Raw genomic sequence first — 20,358 nt, forward strand, 5'->3', positions numbered from 1 at the left:
GTTGTGGGTTTTGTGGGGCAAAATCGGTGGTGGATTTTGTGGGTCGAAATCGGTGGTGGGTTGTGGGCGAAAGGTGGTGGTAGGTCGAAATAGGAAATCGCGCGTGGTAGTACTGCTAGGTTGTGGGCGACATAGATGGTGGTGGTGGTGGTGCTTCGAATCGGGGGTGTGGGTTGTTGGTGAAATCGGGGTCGTGGGTCGAAATCGTGGTGCTGGGTCGATATCATGGTGCTGATAGGTGGTGGTAGTCGTATGGTGCTAGGTGGTGGTGGTATGGTGTTAGGTGGTGGTGCTGCTAGGTGGTGGTGGTATGGTGTTAGGTGGTGGTGGTGCTGGTTATAGGTGGTTTTATTTGATTTTTTTTTTTTTTTTTTTTTTTTTTTTTTGGGGGGGTTGGATTAATGCTAACACATGCCCTTATTTTTTGTTAATTACACTTACCAATCTTTTGCCTAGGAGTCCGCAAACTACTAGTTTGTTGCGAGTTAAAAGAAACGGAGGGAGTATGTTTGATCATAGCATTAACTTTTAGTGACCTTAAGCATTACTTTAATTATTTTTATGGATATAAATTAAACCTTTTTGTATTAAATCAATGGTTAATATTTTATACTAATAAAACTTATTTTTATTGACTAACCTATTTAACTGAATTAAGGTTAAATTACTTTTTTATTGATTAAAATCTATTTAACACAAGTGTTGGCTAAACAAATATGATCCTCATTTTGACTTTATTTGAATTATGTTCCATGTTCCTGCAAATGTTTCTTTTACATACATTGTTTTATACTCTATTCGTTTCATAATTTTAGTCTCATATACTATTTTGGGCGTTTCAAAAAGATATACCCATATTAAATATATTTCATTTATAACTTGATTTTTTTTAGAATTAATTGGTTGTGGATTGATGGCATAACTCTAGGTAAGGAAATATTTACCTTAAATTATGCAATTATGACTTATGTTTTTTTTAATAAAAAAATCAAAAAAATTAAATAAGGTAAACTAATCATGAATTATGTTGTACTTTAATGTTAGATTCCAGATATATTTCTTTTCTTATTTTATGTGATTGATTCTATATGGGACTAACATTATGAAACGGAGGGAGTAATATTTTGGGTTAGGTATAAGCCGTGCAAAAAATTCAACTTATGCAAAGTGCAAAGACTACAAACAACCCATTTTGATGCACTTAGTCAAATCTACACCTTTACTTCAAACTTATTCTTTGGTACAAAACCATTACTCAGAAGTGTGCCTGTTGAAATAAACGAGGCATAAACTTATTCTTAGAATCTTAGATATATTTATTCCAGTCCCTTAGTAAACAATTGTTCAATTCTCTTGCATTTCCCTCCATTTTTCCCTTTTCAAACTTATTCTTAGAATCTTAGATATATTTATTCCAGTCCCTTAGTAAACAATTGTTCAATTCTCTTGCTCCTCTATTTTTCCCTTTTCTTTTCCTGTTTCGGGCAATATATTGTTACCTTTGTCAATAGGATGTCAAGATAACAACAGTTACCAACTTATCGCTGCCCAGAAGATTTCACAGCAGTATCCAAAAACAAAAACGGTGTTCTGTTCTCATGTTTGCAACAAAAATTCTGCAAGTCAAATCCAAACTTTGTAGCTTGTCATCACATGTACAGATTCTGTTAGGTGACTGGTTAAGCAATGTCATATAAACTAGCATTTTAGCCCGTTCAATGCACGGGTAATAACTTATGTTATTTTTATATAAATGTATGCTTTTCAATAGTTAAAACTACGAATTTCTTGTTACATGACTTTTGAGGTGAATGCCGTGAAAACTTATTAAAAAAAAAAAAAGTGAGGATGGAGTTGTGGAAGAATATAAAGGAATTTAGTTAAGTATATATAAATGAATACGGTTAAATATGAAATGACATACTTCGTATTAGTTTAAGCTATATTTTAAATTTAAGAGATAAAAAGACTATTTTTTTATTATACTTCATATGTTTATGTAATAGTTAATTCAACTTTATTCTATCATCATAGAAATGGAAACACTTCTTTTTCTTACTTAAATGTCAAGTTACGCATAAAGACTTTAACATTATGTAATATTTTTAATTTAATTTTTTTTTTTTAATATTAAAAAAGGTAAGGGAAGTAACATGTGGCATATGACTGAGTTGTAAGGACATGTGGCATATGAATGATTGTGGTTTGAGTTTTTAAATACTAAAAGTATAGAAGTATAGATATAAATATAGATAGATTAGACATCGTTTCACAAAGAGGTGCCAAAAGAATGTTCTGCATATACCTAGTACAGAACAAATGGAAACAGATTCACAAGGAAGGTAAAATAACAGCACAATTGGTCTTCTATCAACTCCAAGGAAGAGAAATTTTACACTGTAAACAGGAAGAGGGTCAGGTCAACCTCAAAAAATCGAGTAACTTTTAGTAGCAAGACTAAACATTCATTCTACACATGTAGATACAAATGGTTGTGTAAAAATTCTCCTGTACTGCCCTTCAGCAATAATGTCAAATATATTCAATAGGATCAAACTATAAATCATGATTTATATAATATGAGGGCAGCCGGAGTTACTGTTACAGTGGAAGTTCCAACAATTAGCAATAATAGGATTGGTTTTGACCCAGCTGCCTGTTTCTTAAGCATGGGCTTCAGATAAAACCTGTTAAATGGCTTCTGCACTTTCAACTATTTAATTTCAATTTTCAATTGATGGGCAATAATGTTCTAGAACCTGACTGTTACTGAATTAGTCAAAAGTAATACAGGGCAGTCACATAGCATAAGATGAACTGCCAAGGCTGGATTCATTTCTTTGAAAACATTTGAGCGGTCTGACCTGTAAACATCAGGGACAGAAATTATAGAGTTGTATAGTTTCAGAATCACAAAGTCATCAAATACAGAGGGAAAACACACAATTTCGATAATTAAGATAACAAAACAGATACTACATCAAGTTCCATAACAATGATAACAGCAACAGTTATTCCCTAATCAAAAGAGATCAAGAGTTATTCAACATAAACTTAGCAGAAAAAGATACATCAGTCAAAACATTATATAGGGGGGGACGGCCAGCAAGATCTGCCTCATTTAATTCATATCATTGTCAGTGATTTATATAAAACACGTAAGTGTTTTCAATGCAAAACACATCAGTGATTTCAGTTTCGATATGAAAAAAACTTCTTCATACCATAATACCAAACTACAGTGCCACACCATCACCCTGGTTCCTCTGATCGTCACACAGGATCCCTCCCTTGGTCCTGGTATAATAGGGATGGACCCAAGCAGTTTTACTCATATATTTATGTAGCACCAAAGGTACTTTAGCCATAACCCTTGCATTGCGTTACTGTAATGTAGCTTTTTCATCTCGTTCTAAGATAAAAAAACAATGCACTGGCGAGACATTAGATTCAAATCATTACAATTCAAAGTAGGAGAATTGCCCATTGAAAACTGTGGCACTTTTACTTTGTACACCATGCGAAGAACCAGCGACTCTGAGAAACTGGGAGCCTCTATTGCTTTGAACCCACTAAGCTATCTCACTGCAGAGCTATTCCTATTGGATTAGGGAGTGTTTGCTTCAAGTAATTTAGGTAAGAAATATATGTAAAAACCCATACTTTGTGTTTGTTTGAGAAAATTATAATTTCCAAGTACATACCTCAAAGCCACAAGGTTTGGCTCATACCACACAAGGTATGGCTCATACCACACCTTTAGGTAACAAATAAAAGAAAATTATTATTCTCGAAAAAACCAAACACATGGTATTAAGTATCAAGTTCCAACCCAACACCCGTATCTCATTCCTGACTTCAAACCCATACCAATTTATGCATCAAATAATAGAAAGATTAGTAGAATTCAGTCTAATTTCTCACAAAAAAATAAAATTTGTAACAACCATAGTAGAAATGATCAGGCAAATTTTTAACTGAACTCTACTAATCTTTCTCCCAGTGAACTGAGCCAAAGAAAGCAGCAACAGGGACATCAATTGGGATGAGCTTACTATGTACAAGCACTCATGGTTAGAAGCTATGATACTTTACTGGGATGATCCAATAAAGTAATTTAATTTTAAAACTCTTAATTTTTACTTGGATGGTCTTTCCTTTTCTCGCTTTACACAACTTTTTTCACTCTTTCATCTGCTTATCTTGTTTGTCCCTTTTTCTATATCGGATGGTTCCTTATGACGATTCAGGTTCCGATCCCAAAATCATTAAGAGACTAAGGCTTTGTTTGTTGTTGTTGTTGTTGGCGTGACGGTCCATGGATGTGTTGATCAAGTTGGAGAAACGGAAGCTACCAAATAGGGTCACTATAAAAAAATAGTGAACTTAAAAGATCTATTCATAACTCTACCCAATTCCTTAATACTTTCCAAGGTGATGAAAGAGATTTAGATACAGGAGGGTGACACAATCCGGGAGAAAATCACAAACAAGTAGTGTAATTCAATCAATTAATCAAAGCTTTAATCCCATAAGTGGGGTGGCTACATGAACCAAAAGTGATTATTCCGTGAGGTCATCAACAATGTGAGCCTGAGATCACGTAACTAAGTACAATGTAAAAAAGCAAGGAGGATGCAAACTAAATCCTGGTTAGTCGCACTGAAAAGGAAAGTTGAAAAACAGAGAACGGCACAAGTTGACTAAGAAAGAAACTACGAAAGCAATGCTGGGTAGCTCAGGGTAGAGTTTAAATAGATATCAAACTAGAGTTTATATTGGACACAGGAGAAAAGCACATTTTCATATTAGACTTATGAGATGCACTTTCAGCAAAAAACAAGGGACTTGGTTCAAATAAGATGCATCAAGGATGAAGGAGGCTGATCCAGGTCGATACCAAGAAAAGGTGGCATATATTTACTTTCACAGTTGTTAACAACAAGATAGGAAATAGAACATATATTTGGGGAGGCTGAATGGAATGGAACTAAAGTAAAAAATATTACTTTACGTTATTTAATCACGAAGGAAGAATAAGAAAGAACATTGAATAAGATAAAAAGTGGGAAAGGTTAAAACTTGATGAGATATAAGGGTATGGGTTTGTTGCAGAAAGATTCCATATGAATGGAGACTAATGACAGTAATCTTTGTATAAGAACATCAAACATATACAATATTACTACAGACACAATAAGGGCTTGTTCTTATTGACTGAGGTGAGTTGAATTGAACTAATTAAAGCTGAGCGGAATATTTACGAGACAAAGAAATTAGGAGCTGAAGTGAATTGAACTTATTTTATTAGAGTTGAGCTGAACTAAACTGAACTAAATAATATGATGAGAACAGGGCCTAAGCATGGAATTAAAAAGCGGTCGTTCCGTTATATAACGGCCGCTTTGCAACGGGTTTGAGACTTACCGTTCCGTAAAAAGCCGTTATATAACGGCGCATTGAAAATCACACCCAACTCGCCGCGACGACCGTTACGTAACGGTTGAACGGTGCTATATAACCGTTCTATAATTGTAGCGGCCGTTAAATATAGAAAAGCAATCTTCACACTGTTTGCGAAGAACAGAAAGCCATATATGCCCACAAAATTGATCCATATTCAACCTAATTTCCAGATCTAAGGTTCGAAAATAAAACCCTAGATCTGTTAATTAACAACTAGACTAGCCATAAAAGGAAGAAAGAGATTGGGGCATTAAGTCGTGGGAATTAGGTGAGCTGAACGAAGTTTTCACTCCACCCAGATTTCTTTCCCGATGGTGGCTATTTGCAGGTCCTATATTCTCTCTCCTCCCTGGTGCGGCTGGTCCTTGCTTGTATTCTCTTTTCTACCTTTTTACTTTTGTTATCACGTGGCCTTCTTTCAATTCTTTCTTTCTTTTTATTTAATTTTTTATTAGCTTTTTCTTTCAATAAAATTAGTTTGGACTTTGGAGTACTATATTATGCTGACGGTAGCTCTAATTCTATTTAAGTGTAGCAAAAAATAAAGCCTAAATAATATTCAAATAATTTATAAATGCCATATTTCATATATTGGGCTGTATTTGAAGTACTTATGGCAAAATAGTGAATTATAAAAAATAAAAAAGAATTTAAAAGCTCAAAAAATGGCTTATGTGAAGTTTTTGAAAAAAATCACGCCGCGAAATCCGCGATCCGTTTTATTTGACCATTACAAGCCGCTTTCGCGACAACGCGTCCGTTACCGCAAACGCGACCGCGACCGCGATTTTTTTCCTTGGGCCTAAGTAACTAATAATATGATGCTATAAAAGAGAGCAATCTAATTGACAAATGGGATATATCTACCAAATAGGCCTTTCTGATTTTGTGCCAGCAAGACACAAAACAGATGTCAACTACCTTCTTAAACGCTTAAGAGTACTGTCAAAGGATAACAGAAAATTTTCATTTAATTCCTTCCACACACCGTACACACCAGGGATCTGACTTGATTTTTTATTTTTTTTTTAATTGACTTTAGAGTGGGTCAGCAAAATTATTCTAGTAAGATGGAGATGAGGAAAAAAAATTTATGCTCCAACATTTTGTTAGTGCAAAAGACAACTCAGCCTCATGCTAAGGTAAACAGGTCAATACCAAAAAAAAAAAACACTATAGGAGAGACCCCAATAATTGACAATCCAACAGGACCTCAACTAGAGAAAATTATACTAGTACACAAAATTCCAGATAAATACCATTGATATAGACTGACGGTGAAACGTATTTCATGTACTTTGATGACTGGATGATGTAATAAAATAATAGTATTGTCATTACTATGAAGTATAAACACATGTATATTTATATTCCCAACCTAAGTCGACATAAAATGTCCCCCACTAGAAGTATGTACTTGTTAGACAAATTTTACGGGACAATGGGTTCATACAAATTTATAGACTAATTTTACTATTTATTTAGGAATTCAGACACATAATAACATACTGGCTGCACCATTACAACAAAGCAAGAAACCCCCTCCCCCCTCCACTTCAGTTGCAACATTAGAACTTTGGCACTATTCATACTCTCTCCCTACGAAAATTTTTGATTTATACAAAAGCAAAAATTAAAAAAAAAACGTGTGGGATCTTTATGGATTTGTCTCAATGTGTACTTTATTAAAACCTAACTATTTTTTTTACAAACACAATAAAAAACATCAATAGTTTAAATTGTGCATTGGCAAGCGTGAAACTCTTAGTGTTATAAGTTTTGAGCGGAGAGAGTACATTATTATTAATATGTACACCATTATGACCTTATTCAATATAAAGTAGTTACGATCTTTTGTGATTCTGTACAGTTCATAACAATCCCATTGACAATGCTATACAGTCCTTTATGATTTATGATACTTTTGTGTAATTGGATACAGCTACTTCATTGGGATCAATGAGATCACCAATTGCTTTTATGGATTTAATAAGGAAAAATGGAAAAGAATAATCCCACCGTTAACATTTCTGCTCAAAACAATCCCACCTTTGTATAATCTCGTAATAATCCCACCTTTATACTCCATCTGCTCAAAATAGTCCCTTAACCGGTTTGTCAAATTGGTAGCCAGTTGAAAAGGGTAACACACCACATGTCATATTTTAATTGGTCCTTTTTTTTAACTAGTTTGAAAAAACAAAATTAAAACATTTTTTTCAAAAAAAAAAAAAAGCATTCCCCTTCCCGATCCCCACCTGAACGTCAACCTAACTCCTCTGCCGGCTGCCGGAGCATCCCTTTACCCCCAACCCCTCCATTCCCCGATAAACAACAAACACGGACAAATGGACAATGTGCTCTCTCTAATGGCATCAATGGCGACAGCGCTGACCTCAACGAACCTGTTCATTCTGCCACCTGCATTAACGACCTTAATCACAGGATCAAAGCTTTGGAGAAGGTGAAACCCGATTTGAAGACAAAAAAAATCAAAATCGAAGGCTAAAATCAGTCACTGAAGGCTGAAAACGCCGAGTCGGAGTTGAATCTTAGGACGGCGGAATCCATAACTAACTGATTTTAGTCTTGTACCGCTATGCGCAAGTGTTTCAATATGTGTGGAATTTAGTCAGATGCGGTAGCATTCGAACTAGGGTGGGAGTTTACAGTCCGATGCGCCGGGGTCTAGTGGGGTGAGGTTTAGGTTTGGCGGCGTGAGAATCAGATCAGGTCGGAAGGGATAGAATTTCGGGTAGGGATGAAGGTGGAGGTGGTTGTTGCTTGCCTGCGTAAGGGATTCGGGTTGGGTTTCCGATTTGATTTTGTTTAGAGGCGGTCACTGGGTCAGTTTGGTCTAGTGGATTGGGAATCTCGAGATGGAGCCATGGAGGTCCGATGGGGTGGAGGCAAGTAAGGTTGCGATGAGGTGGTGATCATGGAGGGTAGGTGATGGTCGTGATGGGGTGGCCATGGTAGAAGATGGTGAGGTGTGAAGAGAGAATAAAAAAAATTATAAAAAAACATTTACCTGTTGAATAGGTTTTAGGTAAAATGGCTTGTTTTGAGAAGATGGGGTATAAAGGTGGGATTATTGCGAGATTATTCAAGGGTGGGATTGTTTTGAGTAGAAATGTTAAAGGTGGGATTATTCTTTTCCATTTTTCCATTTAATAATTAATACCATTTTTCTTTTGAAGCTAAAGACATGCTACACTTCTTTGCAAGATGAGGACAGTCACAAGGCCTCACACCTATCTCTGGTCACCACAACCCGTTCTCCTTGCTCAGCTCAATTCCCCAAATGATGAAATGTATATAAGTAAAACTGTAAAAGGTGCAAGAAAGAAAAGAGAAGGCACCTTTATCCAACGCCTCTTGTGACCAAGGTTACTGTATATATGGTCAAGCCTCGCAATTATTTCTCTGAAAGTTGGCCTTTTTGTGGGATCTTCATTCCAGCATACTTCAATTAACCTGATTGCAGAGCACAACAGACCTTATTTGCTTGACAAAACTGATTAAAATTGATAGGAACTTAATACCAAATCAGTTTCATCACATAAAAACACCTCCAAACAATGCAGGATTATCTTTCACAAAGAAAAGAATAAAAAAAAAAAAATTGTTTGACTTTATACAACACATAAAATATTTACACTTTGTTTGGATTGAAGGATATGGAGGGAAAGGTAGGGAAGAGAAATGGAGGGATATATTATTTTTCATTTGGATAACAAATGAGGAAGGAAGGAAATTGGAGGAGAGAGAAATGGAGGGATTAAATTGTAAGAAATTGATCTCTCAAACAAGGCAACAATGGAGAAATTTAGAAGGAAAACTCATCAATTTTTCCTCCCCTTCCCTTCCCACCACCCTTCCCCTTCCCCTTCTTTTCCTTCTCCAATATCACTGTTACTGATGAAAATCAAATGGCATTAGAATGACCCTACTAGATTTGCTCAGAGCTCTATATTACTAGGCTTTCTAGTGCTCCTAAGGCATGCCACAATCACAGGTATGGCATCTAGCCAAAAGCTTAGAGAATAAACCTTAATATATACAATACGATAAGTGTTTTGATAAAATAAACCTTAATATATACAATACGAAAAGTGTTTTGATAACTTCAGGTCTTGCTAAGCTTATTTTAGTAGTAACAAGCAGCAGACCTATCAAAAGGGTTGAGTTGGGACAGGTTAGTTTGGCATTGACTAAGTACAGGTCTAATTTCAGTTGGGTTATAGACTGCTTAAGCCTCAAATTACATATATTTTTCGGGTTGTTTCAGGCATTGGATTGAAAATTTGTGATCAAGACACCAATTTTCAATAGAATGTGATCAGGTTCCTCAGCCAAGTCGGCAAGTCAATTATTGAGAGGAATGGGTACTAGAATCTCTCCTCCCATGGAGCTTTCTAGATGTTGATTCTGTAAGCATGTAAACAACATCCAACCTAGTTGATTTTAAAATAACGAAGTCATACAAAGCAAATACGGAGTATATGACGACAAGTGTAGACAGCGGGTACTTGGACTGACTGAAAACTTTATGTTTTAGGAATCACTAAGATTGTACAACAAAATTTCTTATCATAGTTTTGCAAATAGAATCCGTCAGCTAGATAATTCACCAAAGGACATTTCTAACACATACCTTTCTTAATGACTTAATTCAGCTTTTGTAGGAACCAAAGTATTCCAATAGTCACATAAGAGGAGTATGATACGAAAATCTTTAGTGAATTCATGGTTTTATACACTGTATAAGAGGATTAGTAGGCTTGGGGGGGGGGGGAGAGGATGAGACAAGATTTACATGCAAACTATGTTGATGAGTACATACAAAAAATGACCACTTAAAAGCATTTTCCTTAAAGATTACTACATATTTTGAAATTATGTAGTAGGTAGAACCATGCTAAAAGCCCCATTAAAAACATCCATGTCTTTTTCTTATCATATAAGTTCGGGGCATGAGTTTTTGCTATGAGGAAGATAGGATAGAATGTAAAATAATAGGGTTAATACATGAGGAAAATGTACACTTACTCTTTCAATCGATGTGGATATGATTTTCCTGAAGCTTTAAAAGGTGGACGCTCATTTGCAGCATATGCCTCTTGAGCATTTTTGTCTTCCTTTGAAGCAAATGGTGGACAGCCTTCAATCATCTATTAAATCACCAACAACCCCGTTACACATATCAGAGCCCCAATAAATATATGGAAAAACCGATCAAAAGATTACATATGCAATTGAATATACCATGTGCACAATGCTTCTCATTATACTAGACATCACACCCTAAAGCTTATAAAGCATGCTCATAATTTTCTCATTAAATTGATGAAGTTGCTATAAACATGGGTGAGAGAGAGTGAGGGTGACTCCTGGCTAGAGAGAGAGAGAGGAAGTGTGTGTGAGTGGGAAAGCAATTTATAGATGACATTACCAAAATAAATATACATGACATTTATTTGTAAACAGGGAATATCAATTAAGAATCAACTCACTGCCTAATCAATTACTGAAAAAGAAAGCATTTTTGTCATAGAACCACATGTTTGCATGACAAGTACTGACAGACCAAATGGTTTCCAATTAGAATTCCAAAGGAGTCTTCATGAATCACTTCAACACTTCAGTAACAAAGCTTTGATTTCTACATAGCAAAAGTTTAGTGCCTCAGTTGGAAAACTAAAGAGAATGCTCACAACTTAATGGCCCTAATCAGTAAAGGAATAAAGGCAGATCTTCATAGAGCGTGAGCATGAATGAAGGTTTCAAACAACTGCTAACACACTAATCTATATTTAGTAACACATACACATTAACAAGAGCATTAAGGCATGAGTAAAAATTATACTGCAAATGCCCACAATGTTTCAGTTTACTCAGAAATAATATCTAGTAACCCAAACACATGAACAAGAGCAACACAAGTCATTATTATTCTGCATACTACAACCCAAGAATCATGACCTTTACAATGTTGAAGAAAATGACTCATCAAAATCAAACTCAGTAAGAAAATAATGCAAAAATGAGAGAGAAAAAATAGATGGATCAGATTTATGTGTCCTTATGATGACTGGATTGTATTTCTTACAATACTGCTTTATGCACAAATGATACCTATAAATTGAAGTATTGTATTCAACTCCAATATAAGAAAATGGTAGATTATTAATAAACAGCAGAGGCAGCTACAGCCCCTTGGTCCTTGGAACAGAAAAACCTTTCCAGGATACCAAGGTATATGGTAAGTTGGTAACAAGATATCTCAAATGAAATTTTGACTAATACAAAGAGAAAATTAATCTTTGGGGTATCAAGTTTTATCATTAAAATGTGGTTTCCCATCCTTAGGGATTAAAGATTTGATACTTAAAGCTTCGGCACTTTTGTAGTTGTATTTTGTATGCACGACTTCTACTTGCAAACATTAATAACAATAAATAGATAAACAAACTAACTAAAAAAAAATTACCTCTTGAAGAATTAAAGCAAATGAAAATACATCAACTTTGGTGTCATAATCTTCATTTCTGAAAAGCTCAGGTGCCATATACCGGCCTATTAGGGAAATGAAAGAAATATGACATTACTGATCATGTGCATGAGAGGATATATACTTTGTTTCTTTTTTAGAGTCTTATTGGGAATCTAACACAGTTTTCCAATGCAAGTGTAATAACAATATCTCTATGTAAGCACAACAAAAAACTCTAACAATGATGGATATATTTCATACATATATATTAACAATCAGAATTACAAATAGTACTCACATGAATATTCTTCACAAGATATGGGTCGGTTCCTTTCAACTCCCTTGGAGACTTTAAGCAGTTTGCTCACTCCAAAATCAGCAACTTTAAGATGCCCAGAATCGTCACGCAATATGTTGCTGTCATCTTGTTAATAGCCAAAGTTAGAAAGTTTGGAAATTTTAATATGAACAAAGATCTGTCAGAGCAGATGTGAAAACACCAATCCAACATGAGATCAAATTTGAAAGAACATTTGAGGTGGAGGAAAACTCACGAAGGTTCAAGGTCACAATGGATTATTGGATGTGGTTTGATCTCATGCAAATAACTCATCCCCCTGCAAAACAAGAATCATTAACAATCAGTCACCCTTAACCCTGGAGCATCACATACCGAGGCTACTTTAAAAGGAAAGGCAACAAATACTATTTGTTGAAATTAGCTGATGTTCTCTTAGCAAGTCATCTCAGATTGAAGGACTAGACTACTGCCAAAATACTCCAGGATGGTTCAAGATTCATTTGAAAAATATGACATTAGTGCATAGGACGATTAATTAACAGACACTAATCAATAGATATAATCAGAATGACATACTTGTTTTTAACCCATGCTACATGCTGGTTTGTTTATATGACTTTAATATTCCCTCCATCCCCCAAGAAATTCACAATGATAAATTCGTTACATGCAAAGCCAGTTAGGTAAAATTGTACCACGAAATCTAATATGGAATAACATGGTTTAAAAATTTTAAATTAGTTATCTTCACCATGTGCTCTATAGTTTTTGACAATTTTGCCTGGTACCCTACTGTAAAAGATACAAAGCACCTAATATACACTATAACTTCCAAGTTGAGACGAAAGTAATGGACATCAGCTCACTACCTGCGCTTGCAAGGGGTATAAAAATTTCAAAAGGCAAACTGGAGACTTCAATTGGTTCAGTGGATAGTTGGATACCTTTCAGATTCAGATACTATTTCAAAAGACAAAATCTCTTTAACAAAAAAAAAAAAAAAAAAAAAAAAAAAAAAAAAAAAAAACTGAAGGGTACCTAATCAACCAAAAGAAACCTTAGGGGATTCAGGTGAAATTTTTTTACTTTATTCAGTTACCCTTCAGATTCAGTTACTACTTCAAAAGACAGAGAGAGCACAGGACCGGACTCACTAAAGTACAACATTCTGCAAAGTTCCCAGCATAGGGGGAAAAACTTTATGGGGGGCAGCTTGCCTGGCTGTCCCGTGGTGGATAAACTGGATATTCGAGGAGCAGGACATCTAGTTGGTAATCCTTGATAGATAGTGTTGTTTCTTTCCTTTGTTATGGTGCTTTTCTGGTGGATTATTTTCTAGCTGGATTACGTGATGTATAGCACGAGTAACTCACTAATATTTTTACATTATGTTTCTTCTAGCAACAATATTTTGCACATAAACGAAAAAAAAAACTACTTTTTCATCCATCTTTAAAGCAACTTTTGACAGCTTGTGGATGTTGACAGAAGAAATATCCCACATTCAACCAACAAGTTTTAACATCTACGTCTCAACAACTAACGAGCCAGAAACAATTACTAAATGCTACATGAAAAATCAATATCCATTGAGGATGAATTAGAGAAGTTAGACCTTGCAATGTCAAGGGCAAATCTCACTGCTGTTTTTGGTTTTAGCGCACCATTGTCTTTCAGGAACTCACAAAGGTCTCCCTGTAGGATACACAACAAAGCAACAAGTAAACGTCAATTACTCGTTAGAATAGCACAAAATCGGTAATTTCCATATACAGTCCATCATCTTTACACAAATAGGTGCATATATACTCTACTAAAGCAATTAGGTGTACAATTATCAATCAAAGAAAAGGACCATAAGGGACCAATTCTATAAACCACTCCCTTCGTCCCATAATATAGTGCTTGTTTCTATTTTATCATGGGTATTAAGGGTAGTGGACATAGTGTGTAATATTATTCCTAAAAGTAGAGGTATTTTGTATGGGAAAGTAAAAATAAAAATACATGGGTATTTTATATGAGGAAAGGTAAAGAAATAGATTATGGCACAAAAAGTTAGGGATATGTTGGGGTATTTTATAAGGGAAATGTAAATAAGTTGAGAATTATGATAAAAATATGTAAAGTAAAAATCAAAAGATAAGCAACACGAACATCTTAGGACACCCAAAATGCAATACAGGCACTGTATTTTGGGATGAAGGAGATATAAACAGATTAAGGTGTAAAGGTGTAGGTCAGTGGAGCTGTCTTAAGAGTATTCTAAAGGATTTAGCTTTTCTGGAAGGTAAATGCATGAAGTAAAATTTTAATGAACATCACCGCAATCTTACATCTAACAAAAGGCCGCATTAAACAAAGCTAGGTGATACTATGTGTCTGGAAATTACCATCTTCATAGATAATTAAAATAAAGAAGTATTCGGCATTCCAGTGATTCCACATCAAAAAAATTCTAACGAAGTGACAACAGAAGAGTTTCCCGTAAATACTCCCTTTGTTCTGTTTTGTCTGTTCCATGTAGAATATTTTACTAGAAGAGAGAAAAACTTTTACCACAATTATTACATAGTTATATAATTTTAATAACCAAGTTGAAGATATTCATAATCAAACATGTGCTTGAAACTGTGTACAAAGTCAAATGGGAAAAAATTTGGTAAGGAGGGATTAGAGCTGAAACAGAAAGATGAGTCAGCCAGCAATAAATGTTTCCCATAAAACAATCGAGAACTGCCAAGATGAAATTAGAGAGTGAAAAGGTTCAGAAACGAATCTCAAGTTACAGAAATGAAACAAAAACATTAAGAGATAAAGTGAATAGAACTAATGCAGAGTACGAGACTAGCCTTGGGTAAGAACTCAGTAACGATCATCATCGGCGTGTGTTGAGTCACTGCACCCAAGAACTGAACTACGTTTGGGTGCCGGATTCTCTGAAGCAAAGAAAGCTCATCCCTAAATGCTCGTCTGCATTTTATCAGCAGTCAAAAATATCAAATTAAGTATAAACATAAGAGGCACAAAATAAAAATAATACACAATTTAGAACACTCACAACTTTTCTTCATCAGTGAATACTTCATCCCCAAGTTTTTTGACAGCAACTTGTATCCCTCTCCATGATGCTCTAAGAAAAGTTCCCTAAAGCCCAACCAGAAAAGAAATTAAGCACATTTTTCAAATCATTTTTAACTGCAATAATATTGATTGCCATACTTATAGTCAGCCCTACGTTTCATTCAGATAGGAAGAACCTACATTGCCAGAAGCAATTCCGGTAAAATGCAAACTAATAAGCAATGTAAATTCAAGCAGAAAGTGAAATAAAATATAAGTTTACCTTGTTGATGTTTACACTTTCGCTAAAATCAATTTCTTGAGGATCAATCTCATATTCTGGGACATCACGGGCATTTTTGACATGCATAGGAGCCATCTATTTTACAAGACACGCAAAAAAGGAGAAGAAAAGGAAGATATGTTAAGCCAAAAGTAGTGTGCAGTCAACAACATAAAAGACTGCATTAGTGTTTAATTACATGACATACCGGAGGTTTGGCACCATGGTCCTCCAGAGCCTTCACCACCTCATGATTCTTGTAATATATAGCATCTGCAAGTGGCTGTTGGCCCAATCAAAGATTATAACAAATGACAAAATGCATGTACACACGTCGTATAAAACTAAAGTTTTGTAAAAATCAATGAAGAAACAACTCCAAAACGAAGATAGAACTTTCATGAGAAGTTGCTGCTAACAGACAAGCTAACATATGAGTATATGACATTGTCAAACCTTGTCAAACCTACGTGTACTATGATAGCAAATGAACCTCAGATATCTTTTGAAACCAATATAATATCACAACATACTAATGAACTGACCCCTAACATGACTCAAGGCTTCATAACTAAGTTATTCAAGAAAGAAAATTAAAATTAAATTGCTAACCCAGTAGGCTGCAGTACAAAACCTTCAGCAAGAAATCTAGCACATTAATTATGGTCAATATAACCTAGGTCCTAACATTAAACCCAACTTAGTTGAAATCAAACCCATCTTTCACAGCGTGAAAAATCTTTAAATTTGTAACTTGTAGCCATGTCACAAATAAGCTTGTACACTTCAACGATTATTTAGTTTCTTAAAAGAAGGTACCCTCAATGGATAAAATAAAATCCTAGGAAATGCCCCAGGAGTATACTGAACAAACTACTTTACACTTTACAGACTCCCAATCCCACATGTTTCTGGTATAAATTGGTCCGTTGCCAATCCGTATTTTCCAAAAAACATTTCCAGGTAGCAAAATACTTCGTATTATCATAACTAAATACAAAGAGAATATTGAAGCAATAAAATGGCTTTTTGAAGGGTTAAATTTTATAATATTTTGCAACTTCCCACATATTTAAGCTTCATTGATCTGGCACAAGCATGACAGTTTCTGAATGTTCTTATACAATCTTAGTACCATCATTAATCTCAAACTCAAGTACTCAACCCTCACACTAGTCTCCTTAAAAAAAATATAAAATAAAAAAAACCTCGCACTAGTCACACATCACCATAATAGTGCGGATATCTGAAATTTCCTCGATACTCCCGATCACCACAAACTAATTCACCAATTACCTCTCACTGTATATCTTAACAATTCCTTAAAAAAATGCCAGTTAATTATCACTCCCAACATCAAGAAGCACCACATCCATAAATTATTCTTCCACCTATTATTTAAATCCAATATTATGCTAACAGGGCAAAACTACCATAAGAAATTACAAACCACCAAACCAGAAATATGCTAAAAAACACATTCAAACAACATTATAAGACAATTTTCAACAACCAATCCTAAACCCTGATACCAACATAATGGGGTCGGCCACATGAACCAAGATTATACACGACACCAAATCAAACATCAAAGAACCTTAAATCTAAACCAACCAATCAAAAAACTTCAAATTATATTGTGGTAGGCTGCGTAAACCAAGATTATCGAAGTAATAAATCAACCAACACCAAATTAATCATAAGATACCCTAAATTCAAACAAACAGATCAAACAAAATACTTCAAAAATTAAAATTGAAATAAACAATAAGTTAAGATGAATTACCGTACTACCCCAACGATCTTTAGGATCAACCTCAGCATTCATATTAATCAACAAATCAACAACATCCACATAACCTTGACAAGCAGCAACATGTAAAGGAGTACGATTATCCATATCCTTAAAATTAACATCAGCACCAGAATCTTCAACCAATTCCTTAATCCCATCCACATCTCCCTCATGAGCAGCAAACATCAGCTTAACACTCGCCGGAATCTCAATCTCACCTACTCCGTCGTCTTCCTCCTCAGGCTCTGCCGCACCGTCGGAAGATCCATCCGTCAACTCAATCAACGGCAGTCGGAGATCGTCGTTGGTGTCGTCGGAAGTTGCGGTGGTGGTGGTGGTGGTGGTGGCGAGTTTGTCGAGGGCGGCGTAAGAAGATTGGCGGCCGAGAGGAAACCTAACCGCCCCCGGAGAATCCATTTTCCGGTGATCGGAAAGATGAGGAGAGAGAAAGAGAGGGAGAAAACGGAGGTTTGAATTTTGGTTTTTTTTTTTTTTTTTTTTAATTGGGATTGGGCTATATATGCGTCGGTAAAATTGGGGAAATGTTGGGGAGAAAAAGAAGGGGGAGATGTGAGGTGGTGGGTGGAAAGTACGGGGGGTTGACTTTTTGACTTTGGGGAAGAAGTGGGGTTGACGGGGTTAAATGGCGCGTCAAATGTGGGGAAAACAATTTATATTGGATATTGCGCTTGGTCGGAGGGACAAAACAATTTTAGTTAATACACTCAACTTTGGCCAATTGACCGTATTGGTATATAAGTTAACACCCTAATGATATATTGGTATATAAATTATTGCCGGCGATATATTGTTATAAAAATTAACATGTGGCGATATATTGGTATATAAATTAACAAATTGTGACATTTACCCTATTTTTTCTTCGGATGAAAGAACATGTTGTATACTTCAAAATTTTGTTTTAATTACTTTTGCAATCTTATTTATTATCATAATATACTTACACCAAATAATAATTTTTCCTCTTCCCTTCCAATACAATAACTTTGATAAATCAATCAAACGATAAAACACCAAAGAACTAATAAACAATAGACAAAATCTCAATATTAGTTATTTAATTTCAAAACCAATTACTAGTAGACGCTAACTTTCATTATTACTTCATTTGTATTATACCCACAACTTTGTAACAACAATATAATAAGAAAATATATATATATGAGTGTTTTTTTTATAAAAAAAAAAAAAAAAAAAAAGAATCTACCCTTGTGATGCTTCAATGACCAACGCCCTCAATACATTCAAGCTTATATCCCTTTGCTCAAGCTTTCCTATTCGTTTTCCCCTAGCTTCTTTTTCATCACTTTTGGGCTTTCAACTTTTTTTTTTTTTTGGATTTTTACTTCATAATTTTTTAAAATTAATATAAAAAGTAGAGAAAATTACAAAAAAAAAAAAAAAAAAGTCAAATAAAAGTTATTAGCACTAAAATTAAGCGCGTGTATCATACGCATATCCTCCGACGAGAAAATAGGGGTAAATGTCGCAATTTGTTGACTTATATATAGGGGTGTCAATTCGGTTAAACAGTTCGGGTTTGGGTTGGGTTTATCAGTTTCGGGTTATAACGGGTCGGTTTATAACGGATTGAAATAATAAACGGGTCGGTTTGGGTCGGTTTTGAAAATTATCGGGTCAGTTCGGTTTGTTTTTTTAATTGCAGTTTCTACTCGGATCGGGTCCTTATCGGGTCGGGTTCTAGTCGGTTCGGGTCATAATCAATTTGGGTTGAACTGGGTCGGTTTGAAAACGGGTTTAGCCCATTTAATGTGGGTTTCGGTTAAAAACAGTTCGGGTCTTAATCAGGACGGGTCGTAATTGGTTCGGGTCATAATCAGTTTGGGTTTAACTAGGTCGGTTCGAAAATGGGTTTCGGTTCAAAATAGATCGTGTGAAATCGGGTCCAACCATTATCGTTTCGGTTATAATCGGTTTAGATTGAACTTGGTTGGTTTGAAAACGAGTTTACCCAATTTGAAACGGGTTTCTAATCAAATCATATCGGGTTAAAATTGAGTCGGATGATTATCGAGTCGAATTAGTCATATAATGGGTAGGAACGAGTCATGTTATAATCAAGTCAAGTCATAAATAAGTTGGGTTTATCGAGTAGTGGGTTGAAACAGATTAGATCATAAACATATTGGGTAACAGGTTGTAAATGACTCAGTCATAACGGGTTACGGGTTTTAAACGGTTTGGTCATAACGGGCTACGGGTCGTAAACGGTTCGGTCACAACGGGTTACGGGTTGGAACGATATAGGTTTATCGGATTTTTATCGGGTTTTAACGGTTTTCGATTTAAAACGGGTCGGGTTACTATCGGGTTTAAACGTAATCGGTTTGGGTTGCTTTCAGTTTCGGGTTGTAACGGTTTGGCTTGATAACGGGTCGGGTTAGTAACGGTTTGCACAAATTCGATTTAGTTCAGTTTCGGTTTGGAAAAAATTGGGTCGGGTCAGTTTTCGGTTTCCAAAAAACGGGTTTTAAACAGTTCAGTTCCTTTTCGGATCGGTTCGAAACAGTCGGGTTTAACGGTTCGGGTCAGAAACTCACAGCTCTACTTATATACCAATATGTCGCCACATGTTAATTTTTATACCAATATGTCGCCGGCAATAACTTTTATACCAATCTGTCATAAGGGTATTAACTTTTATACCAATATGGTCAATTGGCCACTCAACTTTGGGCTTTGTTGCAAATTGTGTACTCAACTTTCAATATTGGCAAATTGGGTACTATGACATGCGAATCTTCTTTTCCGGCAAATAACCTACACTATCAGGTTACCATATCAATCTGCATCAAAAAAAACCATATCAATAACTTATACTAAAGACAAAACCAGGAATGACACTTGTCATTTCCTGGTTAAAAATTTTCCCGCCTTTTTTTTTTTCCCTTTCCTTTTTAATTTTTTTGCCA

General features: G+C 35.3%; 1 protein-coding gene across 1 annotated transcript; it reads right to left on the minus strand.

Moving 5' to 3' along the window:
• Window positions 1-2,343: 2,343 nt before the first annotated feature.
• On the minus strand, window positions 2,344-17,914 carry LOC145636174 (serine/threonine-protein kinase 12-like). Its single transcript, XM_081687651.1, has 12 exons — window positions 17,396-17,914; window positions 15,818-15,892; window positions 15,610-15,705; window positions 15,325-15,410; window positions 15,116-15,236; window positions 13,879-13,958; window positions 12,517-12,579; window positions 12,261-12,379; window positions 11,960-12,045; window positions 10,519-10,640; window positions 8,829-8,943; window positions 2,344-2,864 (listed from the first exon to the last, which is right to left on the minus strand). The coding sequence occupies exons 1-12, from the start codon at window positions 17,819-17,821 to the stop codon at window positions 2,799-2,801; spliced, it is 1,455 nt and encodes a 484-aa protein (XP_081543777.1). The 5' UTR covers window positions 17,822-17,914; the 3' UTR covers window positions 2,344-2,798.
• Window positions 17,915-20,358: the final 2,444 nt, after the last annotated feature.

The sequence above is a fragment of the Chenopodium album genome, chromosome 6, assembly GCF_948465745.1.
Source record: "Chenopodium album chromosome 6, dcCheAlbu1.1, whole genome shotgun sequence".
Lineage (NCBI taxonomy): Eukaryota > Viridiplantae > Streptophyta > Magnoliopsida > Caryophyllales > Amaranthaceae > Chenopodium > Chenopodium album.

Coding starts and splice junctions, on each gene's coding strand:
- LOC145636174 (XM_081687651.1), bottom strand. CDS start 17,821: ATGGATTCTCCGGGGGCGGTTAGGTTTCCTCTCGGCCGCCAATCTTCT. Junction 12,380..12,516: donor CATTGTGACCTTGAACCTTC/GTGAGTTTTCCT, acceptor ACAAGATGACAG/CAACATATTGCGTGACGATT. Junction 10,641..11,959: donor TTGCTTTAATTCTTCAAGAG/GTAATTTTTTTT, acceptor GTGATTTAATAG/ATGATTGAAGGCTGTCCACC.